We start from the raw sequence: 27,052 nt of genomic DNA, 5'->3' as shown, positions 1-27,052 counted from the left end.
CTATTTCAAAGAATCCAGGTCATGGAGTGAGCTTGATGCAAACACTGCATGGGCTCTGAGCACCAAGGAAGCAGCCGAGGGGAAAGCCTCAGTGCTCCAGCCAGGCTGACTCATGTGGGGTTGAAGAATGTAAGTCACCAGAGCCATAGGCAAGGGCATGAACTTGAGCCATATTAGACATATAATAGGGATAGATAAGATTACAGAGTACTCACTGTGTGTTAGATAGCTTACTAAGTGAAATAATTACTACAATTACATCCCATTTAGTCAGGAACTGGCCCCAGGATTGCAGAGCTGGCAAAGAAATGCCTGAGTCCAAACTCAAGAATCTGGAACCAGGTAGGGCTTCCCTACCGGATGGACAAAGGGACCCTAAGACTGGATTGACAGGTTTGTGTCCATTCTGGGATCTTAGGCAAGGTAAGCGCTCTCAAAAAAAACAAAAAAACAAACAAAAAAAAGTTATCTCCTTCAAAGAATCCATGAAACATGAAGAAGTGATAAAATGTATAGTCTAGGAATAACTGGTTCATCTCAAGGCTGGATCCAGAAGGACCTTGCTGGGTAGGCAAACCGACTGCTGAGGTTGAACAGACCTTGTTCGGGTAATGACGATGAAAGGGGAAGTTGTGCTGTAAACCATGTGTTTGGACATGTCGTTCTTGGCTAGTGATGCTGTGTTAGCAGGTTATGGGACCTTTGAGACAGGAAACATGGCTGATGGAAGTGAGGTCACCAGGGACCGACCCTTGAGGCTGCAGTCTGCTCCCCTACTTCCAGTTGGAGTGCTCTGGTTCCTGCACGTGGCCAGATGCTTCATAATCCTGCTGTCAGGACCAGGAGCTGACGCTGCCATTGTTTCTTCCACATGTGATGGCCTGAATTCCCTGAACCATATGCCAAAACAAACTCCTCCTTAGACTGCTTCTATGGGATATTTGGTCCCAGTGACGCACAAGTATCTTACACAGGGGAGCATCCCACACGGTCACACAGCAAGTTCAGAAGCTAAGCATACCAGGGGACAGGACCTGCCTGAGAAACCTGCCTGGGGAGTAGGCAGCAGGACATGAGGTGGCTGTATGGGAAAAGGACAGAATATGGGGCACTGGGCTCAAAGGGAAAGAAAGAGGAAAGCCAAGTTGGAGGTTCGGGGAGCAGGGGGAGTCAGTCACTGAGCAAGAACTCAGGCAGGGGCTTCCAGAAGGCAGGTAGATGGGGGAGGAAAGGGCAAAGGAGGAGACAGAATTTCCTGGGGTGGGGGTTGGTGGTTAGGGGAAATGGGAAGAATCTGACACACTAAGAAAAGTCTTCACCAACCAGATGAGGCAGGAAAGCAGTGCTGAGCTCTGCATACGCGTGAACGGGGTACTCAGTGATGACCAACTGTATTCTAACCATGGCTGGAGCACAGACCCCGCTCTACTGCCTTATCTCCCTTTATTTATCTGCCTTTTCTATCACCTATATATTTGGACTATTCCTGGCCATAAAATAGTTCAAGTGTAGTCATCGGAATGGAAAGAGGTGAAACTAAATCAGTGAATGCTCAACTCTGGTGAAAGGCTTAGTAAGAAACAAGTTATAAATATTGGCAACAGTGAGGTTTTGCGATTTATTTTAGACTCTCTCGCCTTGGTAGATAAATAAATGACTAAGACCCAGCTTAGATCACTTTGAGAGTCTACCTGGCTCCTGTTTCCTAGAGCAGAAGGATGTAGGCTTTAGCTGCTATTTATCTAATGCTGATGAACCCATGTGAATCCATCTTCATTACTTTCCTCATTGTCACTGAACACCTGATGGGAAGCAACAAGGGAAGAAAGATTTACTGTGGCTCAAGGCTCAAGGGATCCAGCTCATGGCTGGGAAAGCAGGAAGGTGGGGACATGAGGTGGCCAATCATGTGTCCTCAGCCAGAAAGCAGAGAGGGGTGAATGCTGGTACCCAGCTGGGTATGCAGATTGGGATCCCAGCATGTAGGATGGTGCCTTTCTAAAACACCCTATAGAAATGCAGAGGTGTGTTTCCATGGTGATTTGCATCCTGTCACATTGACAACTGATTATGGACCATCATAATCCCTACCTCCTAACCTCTGGATTTTCTGAAGCAAAACAATGGCAGACAGTTTGGAATTACAGTGCCATCTCTAGAAGCTCTGCTACTTTAATTGGGATCAAATCTGGGTTTTGATACTGAGTGGCTGTGTAGCTTTGAGCAACACAGCCTCTCTGTTCTTCACTTTCTGTGTTTACAAATTAAGGGACAGAAGTGGATAGAGCCTCACAGTAAGGCTCTCCCAGTACTGAATGTGTATCAAGTACCTGGAACCATTCTTGGTAGATGATAAACCCTAAAGCTCATATTCTTCCTTTTTTCTTTTCCATTTTGCAATCTATATGAACCAACTCTATAAAAACACTGCCATGGAATATTAGCTGAAGATATGTTACATTTGTTTATGCTGTGAAACATTTGTTTAATGAGGCAAAGATGTGTTGCATTCTTTTATGTTGCATATGTTTAACTCTGTGAAGCTGTGTTACTTTGCCTGTTTAAAACACCTGGTTGGTCTAATAAAGAACTGAAGGGCCAAAAGCTAGGCAGGAGAAAGAAACTGGTGGGGCTGGCAGGCAGAGAGAATAAACAGGGGGAGAAATTTGGGAAGAAGATTGAGGAGCAAAGAAGGAGAGGAGGATGTCAGGGGCCGGCCACCCAACTATACAGTAAGTCACACAGTAAGAAGTAAAGAAAGGTATTAGAATAGAAAAAGATAAAAGCCCAGAGGCAAAAGGTAGATGGGATAATTTAAGTAAAGAAAAGCTGGTTAAAAACAGCCAAGCTAAGGCTAGGCATTCATAAATAAGAATAAGACTCTATATTTATTTGGGAGCAGGAGGGAGGGCCCAAAGACCAAAGAGTAAAACACAACCAATAACAAAATACCTCTACACAGATAAAAAGAAGCAACCAGATGAGCCCCAGGTACTGCTGACTTCGTGGCTTCCTTGAACATACTACATAGAAAATCCTGGCATTACCTGTCAGTCATCTGGCCCATTTTCACATCAGTCTTATATTCGTACATATAACACAAATGAAATATTAGCTGTCATGGGAAGTACTAATTTCCCACCAAACGACAACACTCCCTCTTAAGAATGACATTTCTTCAGGGCAAAAGTGGGTTCAGCTATCAAAACTCCTGTGTGATTCAGCAAATGAATAACCCTTTTCAGGGCGTGGGGTGGGGGTGGCTTATGGTTTCAGAGAGTCTCAGCCTATGGCAGTGGAGAGGCAGGATTTATTGATTCTTGACAGCTGAAACACATCATGGGGGCTCCTCACATCACAGCTCACTTAGTCTGCCTGCTACTGAAGCCGGGCCTGAAATCACCCAACCACCACCATTTAAACTATGAAATGTGTGATTCTTTTTCTACAACTCTTTCCCTTCAAATTAGGCTATCTGTTCTGGCATCGCTACATCTTAGTACCCAGAAGACTGCATGCCCTCCATGCCAAGTCGGTGCTCAGTAAACAGCAGCCACTTGAGGAAACAAAGAGAAGACACAGGAGGGGTTCTAGGTAAATGTCCTTAAAGGTACACCTCTGCCATGCCCCCTTCATTGGATTTCCACTCCTTGCCTCGAAGATGTAGCTGCCACTTTGAGATCGTGATAACCCTCCCTCACTGCTCCCATAAAAGAAAGAAAACAAAAACCAAAAACCACAACCTGGCTTCCTGAAGCTTGTTGAGTCATAGGACCAGTCCTAAGTATATGAATGGAAAAAAAAAAAAAAAAAAAAGGATCCAATAAAAGCGGCATTTCTTTATGTCACTGTGCGCCAAGCTTCCTGACACTCATAGTTAACCTAATTCCTCATAGATATAAATGATCTTTCCCAGCCAAGAAAAATAAAAAGAAAGAAGAGGCTTTGCTTTTCAGATATCTTTGAGAATAGCTGCTAACAAGAAATTTAGCTCATGTTCAGCCCTCATGGTCGCAGACACCAATCCAAGATGGGGAAGCGGACACTATGTCTCATCAATAGGTAATGTGGATAGTTGTGAAAACTGAAGATTCAGATGGAAGTTGCCTTGCTTCCTTGATGACCTTCTATGGCGGGAGGGTAGGAGCATGCATGTGGCAGGCCATGCAGCTCAGGGACAGAGCTCTAGCAGACAAGGTCCCGTGTCTCATCACCAATGCCACAAACAAAATAAGACCAAAACTTTCTTGCTGAAAATCAAGATGAATGAGGGTGTTTGTCAAAGTGATGATGGGGTGAGAGGATCTAGTTTCTCTTCCCACTGACCTACGCCTCCATCTGCCTTTCTCTTTGATTCTGTGTTGTGCTGGCCAAGCAGCCCAGAGCCTAGAAGCTTATATGCAATATAGAAAGGGGGCATCAGGGAATGTGAAGCCAAGAGTGCCAGGACTCCTCATTCTTTGTCCTACCCATGATAGACTCACCACACCCACCTCCCTTGGTCCAAGCTAACTTCCTCAAACTCAAGATTTAAACTATGGTTTATTTCCCCCACTAAAGAAATTCTTTTTTTTTTTTTAATTGAGTTGAGTTTTTAAGAAACGGACCTTGTATCATAATCCATGCCAGATCCCTGTCAGCATAGTTTTTACCTGGGAAAGAAGGGTGGGAAGCATGTGAGCTCTGGCCCCAAAGACAACTGGGAGACACTGGATCCAAAAGGCAGGAGCCATAGAGTTGGGTGCTCTCGGTCTTAGAGTTGCCTGTGGCCCCAGAGCCTCTGTCCCCCATGGGAAGGCTGTTTGTTGTAGAACATGCCTCCCTTTGTTTAGTAAGCTCTCCTACATGATGAATAAAAAACAGAACAACATTTCTGCCCACAATGCAACACTCTGAGTCAGCATGGTATTTTAGTTGGCAGACACTCAGCAGACACTAACCAGACATAACCAACTGGTTTGCCAGGCCATCTTCCACAGCCTCAACAAGCAACTGCAAAGCTGCCAGCCAGTGTTAGGGTGGGAGGCATCCAGGGATTTTCCAGTCAAACATATCTGTACTTTAAAGACCAATGAGTAACTTTTCAAAGCAAACCGTGCGTTAAATCTGTCCTAACTATATCCGAGTTAGACATTACAGAGTGATAGCTCATCTTTAAAGACAAGGTGAAACCTGAAATCCCTTAGAAGATTTTAATCGAAGAATAATTATCAACTAATAAGTGTTTTTCTACTTTACAGCCACTGTGTTAAAAATTGACTCAGGAGGAATTGCTGAAGCTAAAAACCTGGTAAAAGTTTGATGAGGGGCAGGCTGTGCTAGAATCTCAGATATTCTCCCCAAAGAGTATTTGTTACAAAGAGAACCGCATTATTTCCCAAAGGAAGCCTGACAGATATCATGATAAACAGATCATCAAAATTCATTATCTCCAATCATGGGATTAGCAGGCATCATGAGCTGCCTGACGTAATGGACTGTGGAGAAGAAAAGAAACAAGAAAGCCCTCACATAAAACAACTAGCCTACTCTGTAAAGTAAAAAAAAAAAAAAAAGTGGCAAGTTCACAAGAGACTAAGAAACCCTTTCAGACAATGCATGAACAAACCATGAATAACTTTTTAAGTGGTAGATTGAAAAAAAAAAAAAAATACATGTCCTAGCATTGGGACAATGAGAGAAAGTTGAGCTCAAGTTAAGAGCCTCACTGTAAGTTTTCTTCTTGGTAAATGCCCTGTGGTTCTGTCAGAGAGTGTGTGTCTTTGTCCTTAACAAATACAAGCCAAAAGATTCAAGGGCTTTCAGGCTGTGATGTGTGCAACTCACTCTCAAATGGCTCAGCAACTGTGTGTGTGTGTGTGTGTGTGTGTGTGTGTGTGTGTGTGTGTGTGTGTGTGTGTGTGTGTCCCAGGGCTTCAGGCTGTGATGTGTGCAACTCACTCTCAAATGGCTCAGAGTGTGTGTGTGTGTGTGTGTGTGTGTGTGTGTGTGTGTGTGTGTGTGTCCCAGAGAGAGAAAACAAAAGAGCATACACACATCAGTAAGTACTGATTCCAAGTGTGGAAGCTTTGTTTCGAGGTTAAAAAAGAATGCTATAATTTTCAAGAACCATTACTAGAGAAGCCAATAAAATGTTTTTAAAATTTTCAGAATGTTTAGAAATATTAAACCTGAACCAATGAAAAGAACAGAGGCAAAATGGCAGTACCATAGATGGAGAGATAGGGGTGGGGGGGTTGTCGACAGTGGGTGCGGTGCAAATTCTTTTGTTAACCTTTGAGGAGCCCACCAGTCTCTCCCTTGGCCACAGGAGTCACACTGCATTTCAAAGGAAGGGATATAAACACGGAAAACATGACTCGCCACCACTGAGAGAAAGGGATGCCCAGCTTAAGCTAGGCTCATCCAAACTGGGTGAGTCACTGCCCCCCCCCCCTTGTTTCCTGAAGGACTCAGATGATCTGAAGGAACACCTGAGCCCTCTGACTCTATCACACCCAGTGACAGCATAGGTCAAGAGAACCCACAGCCCTTGTTCTCAGTGCTTCGCCAGCACCTCAGTACCTCCAGGATCAAAGGCAATGTCCACATACACCCATGGCCTACTTCAGCCTTAACAAGAGAAGGATCCTGGCAGGATACACATCAGCTCCATCAAGGGATGCTTAAGATAGTGTGTGCATCTGTCCTGTAACCTTTGCTTTTCATTGGCTCTTTGGTTCTAATGATATCCTTTATTCTTGACCCAAGCCTACTCAGCCCCTTAGTTCAGAGCTGCAGCTTTCTGGTAGAGCCGCATTCCCTCCTAGATGCTGGCTCTGCCAGCAGCACACACGTGGCCGGATTAGGCCGAGGGGGCTGTAAAGTACACACACACTTGCCCAGCGTGTGCTCCTCATTCCTAAAATACTTCATTCCTCAACCACTTCTCTGCCTCTCTTGGCACAAAACAGGACAAGTGGCTCTGGGCCAGAGGAAGTGTCTGCTTAGAGATGTGGGCTTTCTTTAAATTTCTTTACTTCAGAAAAATCACTAGCACAACTACAATGGAATGAAATAGAAAGAGGAAAGCCTGTAGATAAAGACACCTAGTTTTCCTTTTGTAAATTGTCTGAAAATAAAAAACCTAGCATTACCTTTTAAGAAAACAGAAATTATAGAGCCTGAGTTAAGGACGAGAAAACAGAAATATTTTTTTAACAGAAAAGGTTCACGCACATACATGTGCCAGATTCTCACACACGTATCACATTTGTTCGGAGGTGGCATACCCAAATGAGTTGTAGGGAGGCCTTTCAAAATCATTGCTTTGGTGAGAATGTATTTTATCTTTGGACTTGGTTCCTTCATGCTTTTCATTCTCTATTAAAAGCTAGGGTCAAAGATGAAAGCCCATCCCAATTGATTTACCTGCCCTTTCCCTTCATTCCAGGGATTTATTTGGGACTCCCTTCGAGACCAGCTATGCAAAATCAATAGCGGCAGGCAAGCCCAGCTGAGCTATAAAGCCCACCTTGGTAGATGTGCCACACAGAACATGTTAAAGAATATCACATCCAACTCCAGCCCAGACGCCTCCCCCATAGCTCCGACTCAAGCAGAAAGAGAGTGACTTACTTTCTTTCCACTTCTGGTGTTGAGACAGCACTGCAGAAGCCAAGGGACTCCTAGAAGAGAGAGAAGGTGGCAGTGTCAGTAAGGGACAGTGGAGTCTAGTTCCTACAGAATATCACTTAAGAGAAGAGACAGAAGCCAAAACAGATGATGAAAAGTTGCTGTGCTTACTTCTAGCTGGGACCGCAGCTGAAGTGACGTGGGGCTGGCGTTGGGTTTCTCCTAAAACAGAACAGATGCAGCTTTAATGAGACGTCCAAACGTGGCACACACAGAAAGATAAATACATGTGTAAGAAGAGAAGGGAGGATTTGGGAAATACTCCACAGTACAGTGGGAGGAGATGGCAGAGATAAATGGATTCTCTCGAAAACCTGATGTGCTTTTCAAATGGAAACACAAGTCCCTTAGAACTCAACTGCTTCCCAAACTTTACTGTTATACTCTGCTCACAGTTTTACTCCACACAATCACCAATCAACCAAAGGGAATTGACAATTAATGGTGAAATAATTCTCTGGATACGCTGGACCATCCTCACTAGACATTGAGTTTACTGCAGTTGTTGGAGTTGAGTTTATTTTTCAATAACATCAGAGTTCCAGCCTGATTGTTTTCACATTTACTTAATTCTATTTATTGGGGAGGGGGGAGGGCACACACTGGTGCCCTGGCATGCATGGGGATGTTGGAGGTCAGCTTTTGGGAGTCAATCCACTCCTTCCACCATGTGAGCTCCAGGTATTAAACTCTGGTTGCCAGGGTTGACATCCAGTGTTTTACCTGCTGAGACAGCCATCTTGGCAACTCCCGGTCTGATTTTGAAATTCTGAATCCATCCAAAGGATTCAGTAATGTAAGTCTTGTTGTAAATGTATGTTAGAAAGCTGGAAGACTAACGGGATATTATTTCAGCCTTTTTTTAAAAAAAAATCACCATATATATTACAAATGAACTGGTCTGCTTGCAAATTTACAAAAGCCCTCGGCTTGCAGGTGATGAATGACATAAAAATGCATGAAGTCTCGAGTGTATTGAGCAACATTAAATCACAAGGACAGAGGACTCCGTTTCAAAGATAAAGACCATGTCCTGTAAACACCCTTGTTTTATAGTAAGAGGATGTGTTTCCCTTGAAAATATGAAACAAAGGGGGAGAGAAATGAGCTACATGTGATGCAAACAATGGGCTTTGGTGGTTTAAGTGTGAAAGTTGTACTAAGGAACATTTGGATGTAATTAGAAGGAAACAAGAGCCATCCACGGAGCACAGGGACTAACCCTAGTGTTTTTTCCAAAGAGACTAGAGACTAATGACTAATTCTGAATCAACACAAAGAACACAAAGGCTTATCTCTTCTTCTTCTTCTTCTTCTTCTTCTTCTTCTTCTTCTTCTTCTTCTTCTTCTTCTTCTTCTTCTTCTTCTTCTTTTCTTCTTCTGGTTTTTATTCTGGTTTTTAGGGTAGGTTTTCTCTGTGTATCTCTGGCTGTCCTGGAACTCACTCTGTCGACCTGGCTGGCCTCAAACTCACAGAAATCCACCTGCCCCTGCCTCCCGAGTGCTGGGATTAACATGTACCACCACCCTTTCAAAGGCTTATCTTACCCGAGGCAGATCCACAAAGGGGCAGCTCTGAAACAAACATTTAGAAACTGCTTCCACCAAAACCCATTGACTCTTCACCTGGGCCCACAGGTAACTAAGAGCAGCATGAAACCCTGGCACCCTTGCCCTCACTGAGTCCCTGTCTGCCCCCTTTCCTTCACAGAAGGCATAAAGATAGGTCACTGTCCTAAGTCTGTGGGCATCTTAGATTCCTAGAAGAACAGATGTCCAGAATTATTCATAATGGAGAGACCACACCCTGGAGTAGGACTGTTCCTCTTACAGAGACCAGATCCATCCTCTTATGGCAGTAACACATCTTCAGACTACTTTCACAGAACCAAGACAATGGCCAAGCAAACCACACTTTGACAAGGACTGAGCACCCATGAAGACTTCTGATCCCTCTAAAGCCCATGCCAGTACACTGAAGATGGACTTGGAGTCACTGGGAGCTACCCAATATGGCTGGCTACATTGACAAAATTTTCTGATTTTTAAGATTATTTTTTGATTGACATATTGAGATGAACAGTTGAGCCTAGCTTACTGAACCTACTGGCTGGGGTCAGGTTTTTGCCCTAAAACTCCAGTTACTGTTAGAAGATACATACATACATACATACATACATACATACATACATACATACATACATACATACATGTGTGTGGGTGCTTTCAGAAGATACATTTAAACTTTTGATTTGTAAGAAACCTGAGTTCTGAATAAGCCTCAGGCCTCACCCCTCTGCATCGTCAGAGAGACCAGTTGGGCAGCACTGGCATTTTGAAACTACCTCTTTGAAGTCCCTTAGAGGAAGGACTAAGGCCCCTGGATAGTTCTGCCTTTCCCACCTCTGTCTGATTCCCTCCCTAACTTGGCCACTTCGAAATCTCCTCTATGCTGCTAGTCACCATTACTCACCTTTGAAATTGGCAAACTGGGGAGAAATGGCTGAGCCTAGTGTTTCAGAGTTGCCAGAACTCCAATTATCAGACTATGGTTACACAAAGCTCTGGTTCTCATCCCCTGACCAACTTGGCATAAGACGATAGGCACATCTGGCAGAAGCAGTATCATTAGCTATAGTTTAAACAATCAGAATGATTCCGATTTCTTCAATAACCTGCTTGCAGTAGCTGTCACCATAGTTATATTCTTCAGGACTACATTATGACTTCAGGAACTGTTTTCGGTCACCTCAACTAACACCTAGGAAGTGGGAAAGTCATGGTCATGTCCAGTGATGCATCCTCATAGCATCTGATTATGCTTAAGGGTCATGGTTAACACAAACACAAAACACCAGCAGAGAAACTTTGCTGAAGGAGAAAGGTAGCAGAGAACTAAGGACAATCTGGGGCAGCACTAGAGATAGGAGGATGTGGCAGGAGTCGAGCCCAAATACAGGCCATCTCCGTCAGTGTGCTTTCTCATGGGGCCAAGGGGCTGGTTCTGGGAACCTACTGCCCAACCCTGTGTATGTGGTGGGTGATGCTGTACTGCATACACTGGAACCAGAAGGAGGGTGGGCTGCACGCCATGTAGGCTTGTTTTGTTCTTGCCACAAGGAAAACAATGAATATGCCAGAATGAGTAGATCTGAAGAGACAATTGTGGGTAAACAGCCTGAATGAGGAGAAACATCTTAAGGGACTGGCTGCTCACTCAGCCCGTCCCACACCCTAGCTTATGAAGCACCATAGAACTCCACTGCCCTCAAGGACCTGCTGGGTTTTTTTGGTTTTTTTCCTTATTTATATGCTTGTTTGTTTATTATTGTGACAAGAGGAGTGTGAGTGTGCCACTGAGTGTTTGTGGAGGTCAAAGGACAACTTTGGGAACTGGCTCTCCCCTTGTAGTGTGGTTTCCAGGAATTACACACAAGTTGCCAGGCTCACACACGAGGTCCTTCACCCTGAACCATCCTGCCAGCGCATCCTCCTGGTTTTTATTCTTGCCATTGTCCATTGTATTTATATTTCTGTACCAAACTTGACACAAAATGTTGACAAGGCAGTGTTCAAAGTCCAACTGTTTCTGCATAGATCCCTGGTGCAATCAGCATTCTTGGTGCCTACAGCCCTATGTGGAAGCCAGATACTTTAGCCTTGGAAACAATACATAAAGAACTTTCAAGTTTCAGAAAGCATTTTTGTAAGCAAAACTACTATTTGCAAACACATAACAACTCAAAACAAAACCAGCTGCTTGCCCAAAATCAAGGGATACACACAGATGTGCTTCCACCTGCTTGCCCAGGTGCACACATGTGTAGTCCAGTTACATTAACAGCACATGGGTCAAATGTAACGCTTAGGCACTGAGATTAAATGAATATATTTTGTTCTAATGTGTTCAAGCCTGCTGTGTGAAACACCAGACTCCAAACCCACCTGAGGGCAGAAATAAGGTCCTGGAAAATGGTTTTCATGCCCACCCCACCCGGCCAGCTGTTTCCAAGTTCTTGTGGAAATTCACATTTCTCTCTCCCTTATTGCTGCCAGGATCCCACGCCAAATGAACCTTACAGCTGGAAAGGAAGGAGGAACAAACCACTGTGCTGTTCCAAAGGCAGAGAGGAAGAACACCAAGCACCCACCAGCTCAGCTCAGGGCCAACTTCTCCTCCTCCATAAGGACCACAGGAAGGAGGTGGAAAAAGTCAGGCTCCATGGCTTGCTTAGCAGAACATAAGGAAAAAACAGAACGCCACATGCTCTCGATGTATGCTGGATGAACGCAGGGAGCCTAGTAGCTGACAGTGGTAAATTTGAAAAGCACTTTAGGGCCAGTGAGTTGGCTTGATAGGTAAGAGTATTTCTTCCCAAACCTGATGACCTGGTTCCCACATGGGATGGAGAGAAGCAACTCCCTCAAGTTGCCTTCTGATCTTTCCCTGAGTGTTGTGTGCACACACACATACACACAGAAATGAAACATGTAATAGAACATTTTCTATAAAGAAGCTTTCCTTAAGAAGTCGGTATGATGACCTAGCTGGCAAGATCTCAGCAGAGATCCTTATAGAAACACACAAACAAACAAACATAAACTAGACAAACAGAGAACTAGGGAGGAAATTGGCAGGCAAATAACCTATTCTTGCTCTGACTGGTTTCCATCTTATTTTAAGGGTATCCACAACTTCAAACACCACTAAGCTCTTTCTCAGCTCATAATGCCAGACTCTTTCTCTTAGATTTAAACACAAAGACAACATCACATCTTTAAATTCCAGACTCAAAGAATAAAGTCTTGAGAGTTCACAGATGAACACCTTATCTCTCTAGTTGCTATGGAATGCCTGCCTCTGGGTTAACCACCCTTTCCCAGAACATACAGCACATGGTCCAGGGAGAGGCAATGGCAGAGCCAAATCCCTCTGCAACCTGAAATTTGACAACTATAAAATCCTGATTCCAACAAGTCCTTTAGTACTTTTTAAGCTTAATGCATTGCAGTACCCTGGGTGATGGTTTAATACAGTTCATTGGGCCTAACCCCCTGCCCTGACTCTTGGTCTAATAGAAGATGACACCCAATGCCAACATCTGGCCTTCACACCCATATGAGTGGGCAAGCACCAACACACACATGTGCACGCCTGAAGAAAAAAAAAACAAAAACAAAAAACCTCATAACTAGTTGTTATACTAGTTGAGAAAGAAAATTTAAAAAAAACAAAAAACAAAAAAAAAACAGGGTCTCAGGAGGTTGAGACAAACGTCAAACTTTAGCCCATGGCAAACTTTTTATAATAAACGCTTGCAAGATCGGATTTATAATGGAAACACAGGCAGGGAAGGCTCGGATGTAATATACATAAATGATATGTTTCTGTTCTTGTGTGGTGATTTTCTTCCCTTCTGAGCATTAATCTTCGAATGACTTACTCTATAAATTATTGAACTTAGTTCAAAAGCAAATGAAATTTAAAATACCCATTTATTGAATGGCAAAAGTGCCATGTTGAAATTACTGTGATTTATCTGTTTCTTTAACGATTCCTGTAGCAAACTTACTTCATTGCTCAAAATTATTACCTGGATGCATAGTTTACTGTGGTCTAAGCATAAATCTCCCCTCACTGTGCAGCAGCAGCCATTTGTCAGGATCTTGTTTGTTCCTTCACAGCCACAAGGCCAACTTTTTCTCTCTGCAACTCTGAAACTGCGGCACTATCTGTTGAACTAATTGCTACAGTGGAGAGGGGAGAAGGAGAAGCACTATTTAACCCAGACAGAGTTCACCCACCCAGCCTGATGCCCGACTTATTATGCATGGTTCCAGTGGCTCCAACAGGAAGTAGCGATTGGCTATGTGAAGATGACCCTGTTAAATATTAACAGATGGTTAATCTGGCCCATGTGACTGGATTTGGAATGACCTAGGAGACATCAGCTCCGAGTACATCTTTAAGGGCACTTCCAGACCAGAGAGGTTTCACTAAGAATCCTGAATGGACTGGTATCCCATGCTCAATAAAACGGGGAGGGTGGGAGCCAGCTGGGCACACTCACTCCTGACAGCCAGTAGATACGGTATAACCAGAGGCCTCCTGTGGTCCTGCCATGGTGGACTGTATCACCTCTTAATGTGACCCAAAGAAGTCCCTGCTCCCTTAACTTGCTTTTTGTTGGTGTTGTAGTTTGAAATTTTCCTATAGAAAATCGAACACTTGGTGCCCAATTGGTGGTGCAATTTGAGAAGGTTCTGGAACCATTAGGAGGTGGAGCCTCACTAGAGGAACTATGGGACTGGGGGAAGGCTGTGAGGTTTTTGGAGCCTGGCCTCACTTCCTGTCTGCTCTCTGCTTCGAGATTGCTGATGTATGATGGGATGGCCTCAATGCCCCCATGTCAGACCTTCACCTCCATCATGGACTCTATCCCTTCAGCCAAAATAAGCACTTTCTCCCTTAAGTTGTCTTTGTCTGGGTTTTTATCACAAAAATGAGAAAGCAGCCACAGTGGTCAAGTAATTAGTTGATCATAGTGGTGGGAAAAGTAACTATTGTAACAGAAGCGATGCTCTGTCGGGAGGTGGTAGGTAGGGCACACCTTTAATCCCAGCCCCGGGGAGGCCGAGGCAGGCAGATCTCTGTGAGTTCAAGGCCAGTCTGGTCTACAAAGTGAGTTCCGGGACAGCCAGAGCTACACAGTGAAACCCTGTCTTGAACCCCACCAACACTCCCAAAAAAGAAGTGATGTTCATTGGGTGTCGCTGACCGTGGGTAGCAGCAACACTGCACCCAGGAACATTGCTGCTCCATCAGGGAGTGAAATTCTTGTTTGAAAACCCAACTTCTGTGCATCACCTACAGGAGGGCTCCCCAGAGCCACCACCCCAGGACTTGCACACACATGTGTGCACATGCAGATGCACATGAGCACACACACACACACACACACACACACACACACACACACACACACTTGAAAGCCTGTGGTGTAGCTCAGTGGAAGAACATGTTTAGCACACATGAGTTCCAGCCCAGGGTTCCAGCCCCAGTACTGTGAAAACACAAAACAAAACTGACACATTTACTAGCAAAGGGCTATGCCACATGTATAATAACACACTACACGGCCCAGTATATAAAGACTGCTTGAGCTGGGGAGAGGGCTGCACTGAAGAAGTGCTTACCATGAAACCATGACAATCTGAGGTCTGGGTCCCTGGTTCCCAAATAAAAGACCCAGCATGGCAGTGAGAGTCTGTAAGTCCAACCCTGGGGAGGGGAATGTAGGAGGATGCCTGTGCTTGCTGGTCAGCTGGCCTAACCAATCAGTGAACTCCAGCTTCAGTGAGAGACCCTGTCTCAAAATCTAAGACAGAAGCCATTGAAGAAGAATCTAGACAATGACCTCTGTCCACACACATACACGTGCATACACATCACCAAATATGTGCACCCTTATCCATGCATACACACAGGCACACAGGCACGCTGATAACTTAATAAGAAATATCACTTCAGGTAAGAAATAGGCTCATGATTTTAAGAGATGAATCTCAGAAATAAAGGCATGAAAATATGCATGTAAAATACTCAATGAAATATCAATATTTGCTGAAACATATATGTCAGACAGAAGGCTGCAGTAATATCCGAGATAGAAATGCAAGTGGGAACCTTAAATGTAACTTTTATTCCCTTTGTAATCTCTTCTGGTTTTCCCCCTACAGTGTGTAGATTCTACTTTTACAATCATAAAGCAAAAACACTTTTCCTATTTAAATTACATGGTTTTTTTTGTTTTTGTTTTTGTTTTTTTTTTGTTTTTTGTTTTTGGTTTTTTTTTTTTTTTTTTTTTTTTTGGTTTTTCGAGATAGGGTTTCTCTGTGTAGCTTTGGAGCCTATCCTGGCACTCGCTCTGGAGACCAGGCTGGCCTCGAACTCACAGAGATCCGCCCGTCTCTGCCTCCGGAGTGCTGGGATTAAAGGCGTGTGCCACCAATGCCCGGCCTACATGTTATTCTTTTCAGAAATCCCATGTAACATCTGGTTCAAAATTACATACACACATTTTATGCTCTACTAGAGTCTCATACTGTTAACCAGGACCTAACATATCCATGACACAGAAGACCGGGGTTAAGATTGTTAATTGCAATGGTCATAAGATAATTTCTTCTCTACAGATCTTTGTGAGACATTTGTCATTTAAGGATACAGACTTACTTGGTGGCAATCTCAGACCTTGGGGGATACAATCAGGAGGGTTAGAAGTTCAAGGTCATCCTCAGGTGCATAGTAAATGAGAGGCCAGCCTGGGCCACTTGAGAACCCATCTTAAACCCTCCCCTCAAAACAGACTGCACACCTCATACTATGTTATTTTTATTGCTTTGGATAATTAAAAATCTGAGAAAAACAAGTCTTTTCCTCACAGAATTTTGCCTTTCTCTCCCTTTTCCTTTAACTGATCTGGTCCATTTCTCCTTTTTTATTTTATTTTTAATTTTTAATTTTTCTGCATAAAAAGGAAGAACTGAAGCTTTTTCTCATCCCTTCTCGGTTAGACCTCAGTCACCTAAATAGCACGAGGTGGTAATTAGAAAACTTATACTTATGACAGCACAGAAAATTTGCACATAAGGAGTCCATTACGCCAATATTCCTCTACCAGATAGCAAGTTTTTTCTCTGGAAAAGCAAACAAATAAAAGCCCCAGAAAAGGTAGAAACAGGAAACATATTCAGACATGATGGCCAAGGGCAGAACACACATGGTCCTTTCTTAGGTCCATAGCACAGCAGATAAAAGCAGTGAGTCTGAACACACTGAGTGATATACATGGTAAACAGGATGGGGAGACTGGCAATGTCCCTAAACACCACAAATCCATTTAAAAAGGAAGCAGACACAGGCAGGCTTATATTTAAAGGGCCAAGATGCCAAGGGGTTTTGCATGATACAAACAGATCTGGTGTTTTGGTTTTATGGCTCAGGTTTTGTTTTTTAATTGGGTGTGTAGGTGTTTGCACATGTGAGCATGTGTGAGTGTCCACGCAGGCCAGAAGAGGACATAAGATCCTCTGAAGCTGGAGTTACAATAGTTGTGAGTCAGCACCTGACATGGGTGCTGGGAACCAAGCTTTGGTCTTCCAGAAGAGTAGGAAGTACTCTTAACAGCTGGGCCACCTCTCCAGTCCCTGTGGTTTTTGTTTTTTAAAGACTTGACTTCTAAAAGTCGTAAGAAACCACGTCCAAACCAGCCACATTTTTCCACTGGAGCCTTAAAACAATGTATGCAAATCAAAGCATCTGTACTTGACCATTTTCATCTACTCTATACAATCTGACCCAAAGAGAACCGAGGAGAGAATTCACCTTTGCCACAAGACTCAAGCTAGGGTGAGAAAACATCAACTTTAGTTGTTAAACCTTAAGCAGGGTTGTTCTTTAAACATGCCAAATTTTTCTCAGTGCACAGATACCCTTAAACACTCGTGAAAATGCCTAATGTGGTCTTGGAAAATGGAGGATTCTTAAGTTCCTTGCCATAAATTATAGATAGATAGATAGATAGATAGATAGATAGATAGATAGATAGATAGGTATGTAAACCTCCTCAATTTCATCAAGTGCTCTGGACCCTGAGTGAGGGCAGCACCTTATGGAAAAGGGGACCAGAAAAGAAGGGGTCACCAAGCAACTGCCAGTGTTGAGGAAAGATTGGAGAAGTCTTTGAAGGGCATGATTGGAGGTTCCAGGCTAAAGTATATTTTTGACAGAACTTTAAGAAAATTAAAAGCTTCCCCTCCTCCACTGGCTTCCCTGGACCCCTGGGACTGGGTCAGGCCTCACCATGTCAGGGTGTAATCACATTATGTTTAGTTACTCACCATAGCCTCAAGACTAACGAAGTAACTGTGTAGATTAAGTACCTAATAAAAATCTGTTGAATGAGTAAATAAAAAATATTAAAATATAGAAAGGGGGATGTGGAGATCTCATGGTTAAAAAAAACCACCCCACCAGTGTGCAACACGTAGTGATCACCAATGAAAATGTATACATCGATTTACATTTAATTAATGAGGTAGATTAATGACTAGAGATTTGATTCATAAAGCAAGGAAAAGGCTGTATGCTGAAGCTGTAAAGCAAACCCAATGGCAGAAAGACACTCAGCGAAGGGGAGAAACCACACCATGCTCTATAAATATCTTCTACCACATGTGCCCGGGGTTTTGTCAGGGATCACAAATGAACATTTGTCCTGACTTATCCTGAAATCACCATGGAATACCAGAAAGGAGGGCACTGCCAATAAAAACACAGAACTGTGTTCTTGAAGAACAACTCTTAAATCATTTCAATTAAATGGTACACATTAAAAGAAATCAAAGTGATTGCTTGCTGCGATGAGGTGTTATTCTAACTACACAAAGAACCAGCAGCAGATGCCTGTGGGTTACCTGCTGGGTGTATCTCCCAAGCCCCACACACTACCTAAGTACCCACCAAGGATGCCCCACTAGTTTTCTCTTTGCATCTGCCTCCCCATGAGGGCGCCTGCTGGATCTCCATCCACAAATCAAGCCTGTCTCAGGTTGGATGGGCATCCCACATAAGTCTTTATGTTAAAGACCTAATGCCCAGACTAGGGCTACTGGGAAGCGGTGGATTTTTAATTGGTATCGACTAGGAAGTATATGAAGAGTAATATTCTCTATTCAGTCATTTCCCTTAACTACATTCAATGTCACAAAGTTTAGTTAACAGAACAGGGAAGCTGCTCTGAACTGAACTCAACTCTCTGGGGAGCGATGGAATCTTTAGGGAGTGGGAACTTTAGGAGACATTGTGGTGGTGTGGATGAGACATGGATAAATGTTCCCCATAGTCTTGGGCATTTGAACACTTGGTCCCAGTTGGTTACACTGTGTGGTGAGGTCTAAGAGGTTTGGCCTTGCTGGAAAAAGTATATCATGCTTTGAGGTTCCAAAGCTTGGTACCATTCCCAGTGAGTGTTATCTCTCTCCCTTCCTGGCTTCATGCTTGTAGGGTAAGTCCTGCTCTCTGTTCCTGCCACCTTGCTGTCATGCCATGCCATGACCAACTCTTATCTCTCTAGAACCATAAGCCCAAATAAAGTATTTATCACTTTGATGGGAAGTGTTTTATCACAGTACAGAAAAGTAACTAATACAGATATCATCAAATCACCGTGGGCATACTTTCATAGGAGCTGGTAAAACACGGTCTCTTTCTCTTCCTATTTGCCTTTGCCTCCTGACTCAAGAGTGATCACCAATGAAAATGTATACATCCCTGCTGACCATGGTGCTAGAGACCAGAAGCAGTGTGTTATTTGGTTTAGGGCCAGACCCTCCCTCCAAAATTATGAGCCAAATTATCCTTTTATCTTTATAAATTGGCTGTCTGAAGTGCTTCATTATAGTAATGCAACTCAAACTAATATAATCTCAGTCTTCCTTACTTCATGTCTCTCATCTGCAGAATTAAACAAATACTCTTCTGACACCGCATGCTGTTTTTGGCACTTCATGTTTTTTAGTTAGTTTCCCCCACAAGCTTGTAAGATGGGATGCTTTAATACCCTACGTTCACCAAAGCAAAGGCTGAAACAGAGAGAGGTCTTGTCCAAGTGCTAGGAGCGACTGAGTCTCTGGGAGGTGTCTGATACACGGTGGGCACACAGTCCTCATAGCTATGCTCATCTGATGAGCCATGTGGTTGATGCTCATGCAAAAAGGCTTCCTTCAGCTTCCAGGGCCTCTGTCCTCCTCTACTCCCTAGTCTGTGTCCACCCTTCTGCTCTGTTCATTTTCTAAGGCTTTGCTCTCATAATGGCTCAGTAACCCTCCTATTCTCTCAGGACAGAGATTCTGTCCAATCCTTACTCAACCTAATACCTGAGTCTCTTCTACTTGCTACCAATCCTAATAGAAGGCAGCCATCTAAATACAGGCTGGACTCAGTTTCTCAGCAGTATCCCAACCCATGATCTTGCCTTGACGAACCTCATCACCTGTACTCAAGGTCTCTCCAACAGACCTTGCCAAAGGGTCAGTCACTCTCCAAGTGGCTCTCTCCTTTGTGTTCTGTTCCTGTTGGCAAGAACCAACTTTGGGACTTTAGTAAGAACTAAGTGTTTCATTATAGTAATGCAACTTAAACTAATATAATCTCGGTCTTCCTTACTTCACGTCTCTCATCTACAGTATTTACCAAATACTCGTCTGATCCTGCATACTGTTTTTGGCACTCATGTTTTCCTAGCCTAGCTAAGCACTTGCCTCACCAGGGTAAAGCCCTGGGTTCTACCTCAGAAGTTCCACTACAAACTGAACAAATAACCCGCTTTGTTTGTCAAAAACTAGAAGTTACAAAGCATGGTGTTGAAACTCACTTCGTAATTACTCAAGACTCAAAAGGATGACTCTCTTCAGACAGCTCCCCACCCCCCAAACAAAGATGCTGTCCTGAGCCAGTGACACGAAAGCAGGCACTCCTTTCTTCAAGTCACAGAAGGGCCCCTGCCACCTGTCAGAGGGCATGCAGTTAATTGGGTGACACTTGTGAAGGGCTTTGCAACATGAAGCACACATGTCATCCGGGATCTCACACATGGCACTCCACACTGCAAAATCCAAGAGCTATTTTTAAAAGCTACCAGTTGAGCAGAACTTACAAGTGTCTCCTTCTGCAGCCCACTGTAAATTCATTATTCATCCACTGAGAGAGTACTTCAAAAAGTGCTCATGATTGTGGGGCGGTACTGAAAATGTTACAGAGGATATTCACACACACACACACACACACACACACACACACACACACACACACACACACACACCACCACCACCAACAACAACAACAACAACAACAACAGCAACAACAAAGAAAAAACCAACAACAACTAAACAAAGCACCTTCTTAGGAAACAACACTCCTGGGAACCCTTGATGTGCTTGCTGTGTTTCATATATTCTTTTAAAAGCAAGCGATTCCAGAGGATATGAGGAAAGAAACTGTGTGGATGGCACTTACATATAAACCAGTGAATCATAACCCTTGTGGCCATCCCAGGACATACATGCTCAAGAGGCTTTGGGATGGCTCACACAAGAATAAAAGCAGCCTCCCTAAAGCCTGGCTATACTCTTTGAAAGGGCAGTTAAGCCAAGTGTCTCAGTGGGTGTGGATTTAGGTGTGGTATCGCTTTTACCTACCAAACCATAATTACACAAAAGCTTTTCGGCCTTCAGGAAAAATCAAGGGTTTATTTTTAATTAATGAGGGCAGGCCCCTAATTCCCTCTTTCAAAGTGCTTCCTCTTGCTAAAGGGAATCCTATGAATTAGTGGGGAGGTTTAATGGATTGCCTTCAGCTAAGAGGTTTGAGGGTAGTCCCCTGGAGCGTTGTTTGGCCAATGGCAGAGCTACCTATGGCTGCCCACATTCTACCTGGCTTCTCCTTTAATACAGCAGCATTCTGACTCTCTCATGACTACCATTAGTTTTTGAGTTCTTGATGTCTGCAGGGGCAAGTGCTAGCATGCTCACAAACCCTTTTGGATTTCTCTTTTTACTGTCTATACTCTCAGACAGCACTTCGATCACACAAGGTTCCTAGTCAAACCTGAGTCATGACTCACCTTGAACTTCTACTGTTTCAGGAAAAACAGTTTTTGTGTGGTGTTTAATTAATACAACTCCTTCAAGTTTTGCTTTATGAGTTCCATTTTCTGTCTCAGATATGTGACAAAATAATAGGGACCCTTTGAAGAAAAGTCTGTGTCCAGCAAACTTCAGAAAAGTCCATCTCCTTATTGCTTCCCTTAACAAAAGGAAGGGAAGACACGTGAGGACAAAGCATCCAGCTCCCTTTAGAGTGATTGAGACTTCCTAGACACATGTGACTATCACTGACTAATCACTGACTAATAGGAATACCTAAATTCTTCAGCTGCCAAGCACCAACTCAAGAATTCTAAATTCATTTGCCATTGGAAGCCTGACATATTTGTCATCATAAAAATAAGAAAACACAGGGCTGGAGAGATGGCTCATCAGTGAAGAGTACTTGATGCTCTTCCATAGAACCCAAGTTTTGTCCCCAGCACTTATGTGGCAACTCGCAATGCCTATTACTCCAGTTCCAAGGGATCTGATGCGTTTTCTGACATCTGCAGGCTCAGGCACACATGTTGAACGTGTGTATACACTCAGCACATGTACATGCATACAAATTTATAAATAAATAAATCCTTGGAAAAGTAATAAGACAGTTTCCAAGCTGAACATAGTGGCATATGTGTGTAGCCCCAGATATTTGGGAGTCTGAGAAGGGAGTATCACGTGAGTTTGGCTCAAGGCCAGGCTAGGTAGACCATGGCCAACCCACCCAATTTCCTCATTATGAAACCTGCCAATGATTAAGCACGAACTGTCACTGTGCTTGGTCTGTGCCTTATAGAGCTACTCCTCTTGATCTTTTAATAGTTAATATGGACTGTGAACTTGACAGGATTTAGAGTTGTTGGAGGCAGGACTCTGGGCATGCCTGGAGGAATTATCCAGATTCGGGAAGATCACATTGAAGCAGGGCAACGCCATCCCATGGGTTGGGGTTCTGGATTGAATGAGCAGGAGAAGGCAAGCTCTCTCTCCCTTTGAGACAGGGCTCCAATATGTAGCCCAGGCTAGCATGAAACTCGTAAACTTCCTGTCTCAGCCTCCCCACTGCTGAGATTAGTGTCATATACCAGAATGTCCAGCTATTCTCCTTTTAATACAAGGAGAACCTGAGTCTTAAGGCATTGAGTCAGCTGCTCAAATCACTTAGCCAGGAGGCAGCAGAGCCAGGAATTCTACCCCAATGGGCCTGCCTGCTGAACTCACTCTCAGCTCTACTATGGAAGAATCACCTACACTCAAGTTCCCACTCAGCACTCAACAGAATAGCCACATGATTATGTATACAATAAAATTCTGGGAGCCGCCCTCTTTATCTGCTTTCTAACTGGGCATTATGGTCAACATGCCTGACTTCCACAACCTAGTGAGTTAGTGTTTCTTCTATTTCCTTGTGTAACTCTTTCCAGTAAATATTCAGATCAAAGAACAAAAACAATCAATATAGTTTCACTTAAACCTGCTCTAAGTACTAATGACAAATCCCTGCCCAAAGGATGGTCACAGGAACCATCCAGCCTGTAAGATGCTAGGGATGTGATCTTGAGCTTTGCGTATGCTGGGTTAAGTGCCCCACCCCTGAGCTACAATGCCACTTTCTAGGGGAGGAAGGTTCCAACTCTTGAACTGTCTATATATAGACCATAAGAAGGGGAGCAATTCACATTTCTTCTTTCTCTTTAATTTTTTAAAACTTTCACCCCCACACTTTTCCTCTCCTCCCTCCAGCACATGGGCTTACAAAGAAAAAGAGGGGCTAGAAAAGAGTGAAGGGATAAGAGGAAGGAAGAGAGGGAGGGAGGGATGGAGGGAGGGAAAGAGGGAGGGAGGGAAAGATGGAGGGAGGGATGGAGGAGGGAGGGAGGGGAGGGAGGGAGGGAGGGAGGGAGGGAGGGAAAGAGGGAGGGAGGAAGGAAAAAAGGAAGGAGGCTAATTCTCAACTCATTCACTGCATTCCTCAAAGCTATAGATCAAACTTCTTGAATGAATAGCCCCATACACTACCTCCAATTCCCTCTCGTTTTGATCATTTATGAACACATGGCAGGTTAGATAGATGCCCAGGGTGCAACCATGAAGAAGTGGGGAATGTGCCTCCCAGAATCAGAGTGTTGCCCAGTCCATTGTCACTGGGTCTCACAAAGTCCTTCTGTCTCCCATGACCTGGTTTCATGTCAGTTCCAATTCTGGTGCTTAAAGTCCTTCACGGCTGCAGCAACAACTTTGCTCTTTCCCGTTATGCAAAGGAGCCCCCTTTGCAGAGTCCAGCTTCCCCAGAACTCAGTCACTCTCTTCATCGAAAACCTTCCCATGTCCCCTCTTAAAAACAGGACATCAGAGTGTGGTGGGATAGACCTGGAATCCTAGCACTTAGGAGACTGAAATTGAAAAGAGCTTGGGTTTGGGGCCAGCCTGAGCTACATAGTCAGCTCCTATCTCACAATAAACAAAGTTAATGAAATAGCTTCAGGTTCTAGTGGAATGATAAGAAACTGCCTTTGCTAAGAAATCACCAACTCCAGATTCACAGGCTAAATGTTTCCTTCTCGTCTCTGATTTTCTTGATAAAAACCATACCAATACTCTGAAACACTGGGTTACTTCCTTTAAAAAACACAGCTTTTCCATTTTTTTCAATAATAATTTTCCTGTAATTCATCCCTTATATCTGTTCTGGGGGAGTATCCTTGCTTTGTGAATTCATTAGTAACTGAAGTAGCCACAGTACAAATCCCACATTGCAAAGCCAAACACCACACAACTCCTTATGTCTTTTTATATAAGTATTAAGGAAACTTTTCTTTGTCCCTGGATACATTCAGGGAGGCTGTGGTGTGCTGAAGAATTCTTACTTCAAGATATCAGCATGTGCCAGGCACTATGGAACCAGCCTGTAACTCCAGCTCTGGGATGGTGGAGACAAGAGGATAAGTACTTGGCCACATAGTGAATCTGAGGTCAGCCTGGGACACAGGAAAGCCTGTCTCATAAAGGAAGATGAGGAGGAGAGATGCTTACTGAAAGTTCAAAAGGCATTATTTTTATTAATTGATCGACGGGTTGGTTTTGTTTGTTTGATTGATTGATTGTTTGAGACATGGTCTTTCTATATATAGTATTGGAATTTACTCTGTAGAGCAGGCTGGCTTTGAACTCACAAATATCCTCCTGCTTCTGCTTCCCAAGGGCTGGAATTAAAGGCATACACTGCCATACCCAGCCTTTCTTTATATCTTCCTCTCTTTCTCTTTTTCCTCTCCTTCCTTCCTTCTTCCCTCCCCTCTCCCCCTCCTCTGCCCCCCTCTTTCTCTTTCTTTCTTTATATTTGGGGGGACAGAGATTCTCTATGTAGCCCTGGCTAGCCTAGAAAACTCTAGGTAGATCAGACTGTCTCTAAACTCACAGAGATCCACTTGCCTCTGTCTCCCAAGTGCTGGGGGTTAAGGTGTGCATCCAGCTAAAGGAGAATTATTTTTATTCCATGCAATCTCAGACACCACCTTTTATAGGTCGAGTACTCAATTAATGTTGAGTACATACAACTGCATAATGTTGAATTCCAAAAATTTAGTGCCCTGCTATTTTATGTGGGTTCTTCGTGTAGGAAAAACTTTTATATTATGCTTTCGTAGTCCCCAGGGTAAGCAGTAAGTGTTCAATCAATATTTAGTGGCTGACTGAATGGCAGGATAATGCACTTACATGGAATGTGTTGATTTGCTTCAATAAGAAAATACTGACCTGGGAGACCATTCGTTCTTACGACTGCCCCACAGATTTGTGGGCAGAGCCTTCCCAGGGCAGGCACCTCGGGGTAGCTTCTGATGTGTTTGTTAGTAAGGTATTCTTTATGACCCTCCTTAGGCAGAACGCTTCTGAAGCAATGTGGTTGCGCGCCACCTTGTAAAATGCAGCTTCATTTAATGTGGGATGTTACTTTAACTGCAACCTTATAATTATATTTTTGCCTATCCTATAGACAAAAAATGTACTGCTGGTAATTATGGTTCCTGGCTTTATAGGACGGGAGATGACCCTGGACTCAAGAGGCCCAATTCTGACAGCTTTAAGAACATCTGCTCTAGATTATTCATCCTCCGTCACGATTTGGGCATGGAATCATAAAGTGTGGGTACTGCTAAGCACTGCTTCCACAACCTTGTTTTTGTTTTGGTTTGGTTTTCTCATAAATAAACATATGTGGACTTCAGTATTTCAGCGGTTTCTTATAGTGAGCATTCTCCAGGCCTGTTCTACAAACACTCTCGAAAATTCACAGTCCTAAGTGTTTTACAGCCTCTAGTTGAGTGTTACCATGAAGATTCTCTGAAGGCAGTCACCATGTGTGTATGTGTCTCTTACAGTATGTGGCGAAAGCAAGTCACAAATGAGCAGAATGTCATTTGTCAGATGCCTCATGACTGCCTCCAGCAGCTCAACTTCACTACAAACACAAGGAAAGCTTCCGTTACCTGGCTTCAAATGTGACTGCAGTCTTTAAGGGCATGGCTTGAAAATCCTTATATAGGCCGTCAGTGTCAAAATAGCTCTTTTCTCTTTCTTCAGTAATAACAACAGCATACTATCAGCATTCCAGGTTAAAGAACGCAAAACTGAACTTCACTATTGTGTCATAAAATTTCTAAGCTCAGTATTTCTATTCCCATGATACCTTATGATTCTCTAGAACTGGATGGATAGCCAGCTGACACACGGTTGAGTTGCTGAAAAACACGGGTCAGCATGAGACCTGTCACAAGGGACTGTGACACACGATCTGAAGAACACAGGGCCGTGACTTAACACTGGGGTTTATAATGTAAGACAGGAAAAGGAATAGTAAATAACAATATACAGGACAGAAGAGCAGACGCCATGATATACACACAATAAAACTGCCATAGGTGTTCAGAAAGAGATGCACCTCTTCTCCTGGGGAAGCCAGGAAGCAGCATCAGAGCAGCTTGGAATAACAAGACAGGAGGACAGTGGTGATCCACAGGAAGCCAGGTGCTGGAGGGGAGTGTGGGATTGTCTTTAATACAAATCATGTGGACTGGGGAGATGGCTCAGCGGGTAAGACCCTTGCCCTGCAGTGCCAGGATCTCACTTCAAATTCTCGGAGCTCATAGAATGCCAGTGTGACGGTGAGCATCTGTGACCCCAGGCTCTGTGGGAGGAATGGGAGGTGGGAAGAACCCAAAAGCTCATGGGCCAGTTAACCTGACATACACGATGAGGAATCATAATGAGACTCTGTCTCACAAGGTGGAAGACAAGGAGACTGGCAGCCAAGATGATCCTCTGATCTCACACATGTGCATTATCTATCTTAGTTACCTTTCTGCTGCTGTGATGAAACATCATGACAAAATGCCAAGGTGAGGACTAAAGGGTCTGCTTGGCTTACTTATCCTGAATCACAGTGCATTGAAGAAAGCCAGAGCAAAAATTCAAACCAGACAGGAACCTGGATGAGGGAATCTGGATACAGGTTCCTTGATGCAGGAGTTGATGCAGAGGCCATGGAAGGGTGCTGTTTACTGGCTTGCTTCTCATGACCTATTCAGTCTGCTTTCTTATAGAACCCAGGACCACTAGTCCTGGTGTGGCCCCGCCCACAGTGGCCTGGGTCCTCCTACATAAATTACTA

General features: G+C 43.7%; 1 protein-coding gene and 1 non-coding gene across 4 annotated transcripts in view; both read right to left on the bottom strand.

The window, feature by feature from the left end:
* LOC100763181 (sterile alpha motif domain-containing protein 5) overlaps window positions 1-27,052 on the bottom strand; it is a 228,143-nt gene that overhangs the window by 88,062 nt on the left and 113,029 nt on the right. For all 3 annotated transcript variants that reach the window (XM_027402039.2, XM_027402037.2, XM_027402038.2), the window contains exons 3-4: window positions 7,786-7,836; window positions 7,618-7,667 (exon numbers count right to left, since the gene is read on the bottom strand). In XM_027402039.2, coding sequence (XP_027257840.1) covers window positions 7,618-7,667; window positions 7,786-7,836 — 101 coding nt within the window. The remainder of the gene's footprint in view (window positions 1-7,617; window positions 7,668-7,785; window positions 7,837-27,052) is intronic.
* On the bottom strand, window positions 18,371-18,500 carry LOC113834259. Its single transcript, XR_003482659.1, has one exon. It is a non-coding gene; the product is annotated as a small nucleolar RNA SNORA36 family (small nucleolar RNA).

The sequence above is a fragment of the Cricetulus griseus genome, chromosome 2 (assembly GCF_003668045.3).
Source record: "Cricetulus griseus strain 17A/GY chromosome 2, alternate assembly CriGri-PICRH-1.0, whole genome shotgun sequence".
Lineage (NCBI taxonomy): Eukaryota > Metazoa > Chordata > Mammalia > Rodentia > Cricetidae > Cricetulus > Cricetulus griseus.
This window is presented reverse-complemented; position numbering and strand designations above follow the sequence as displayed.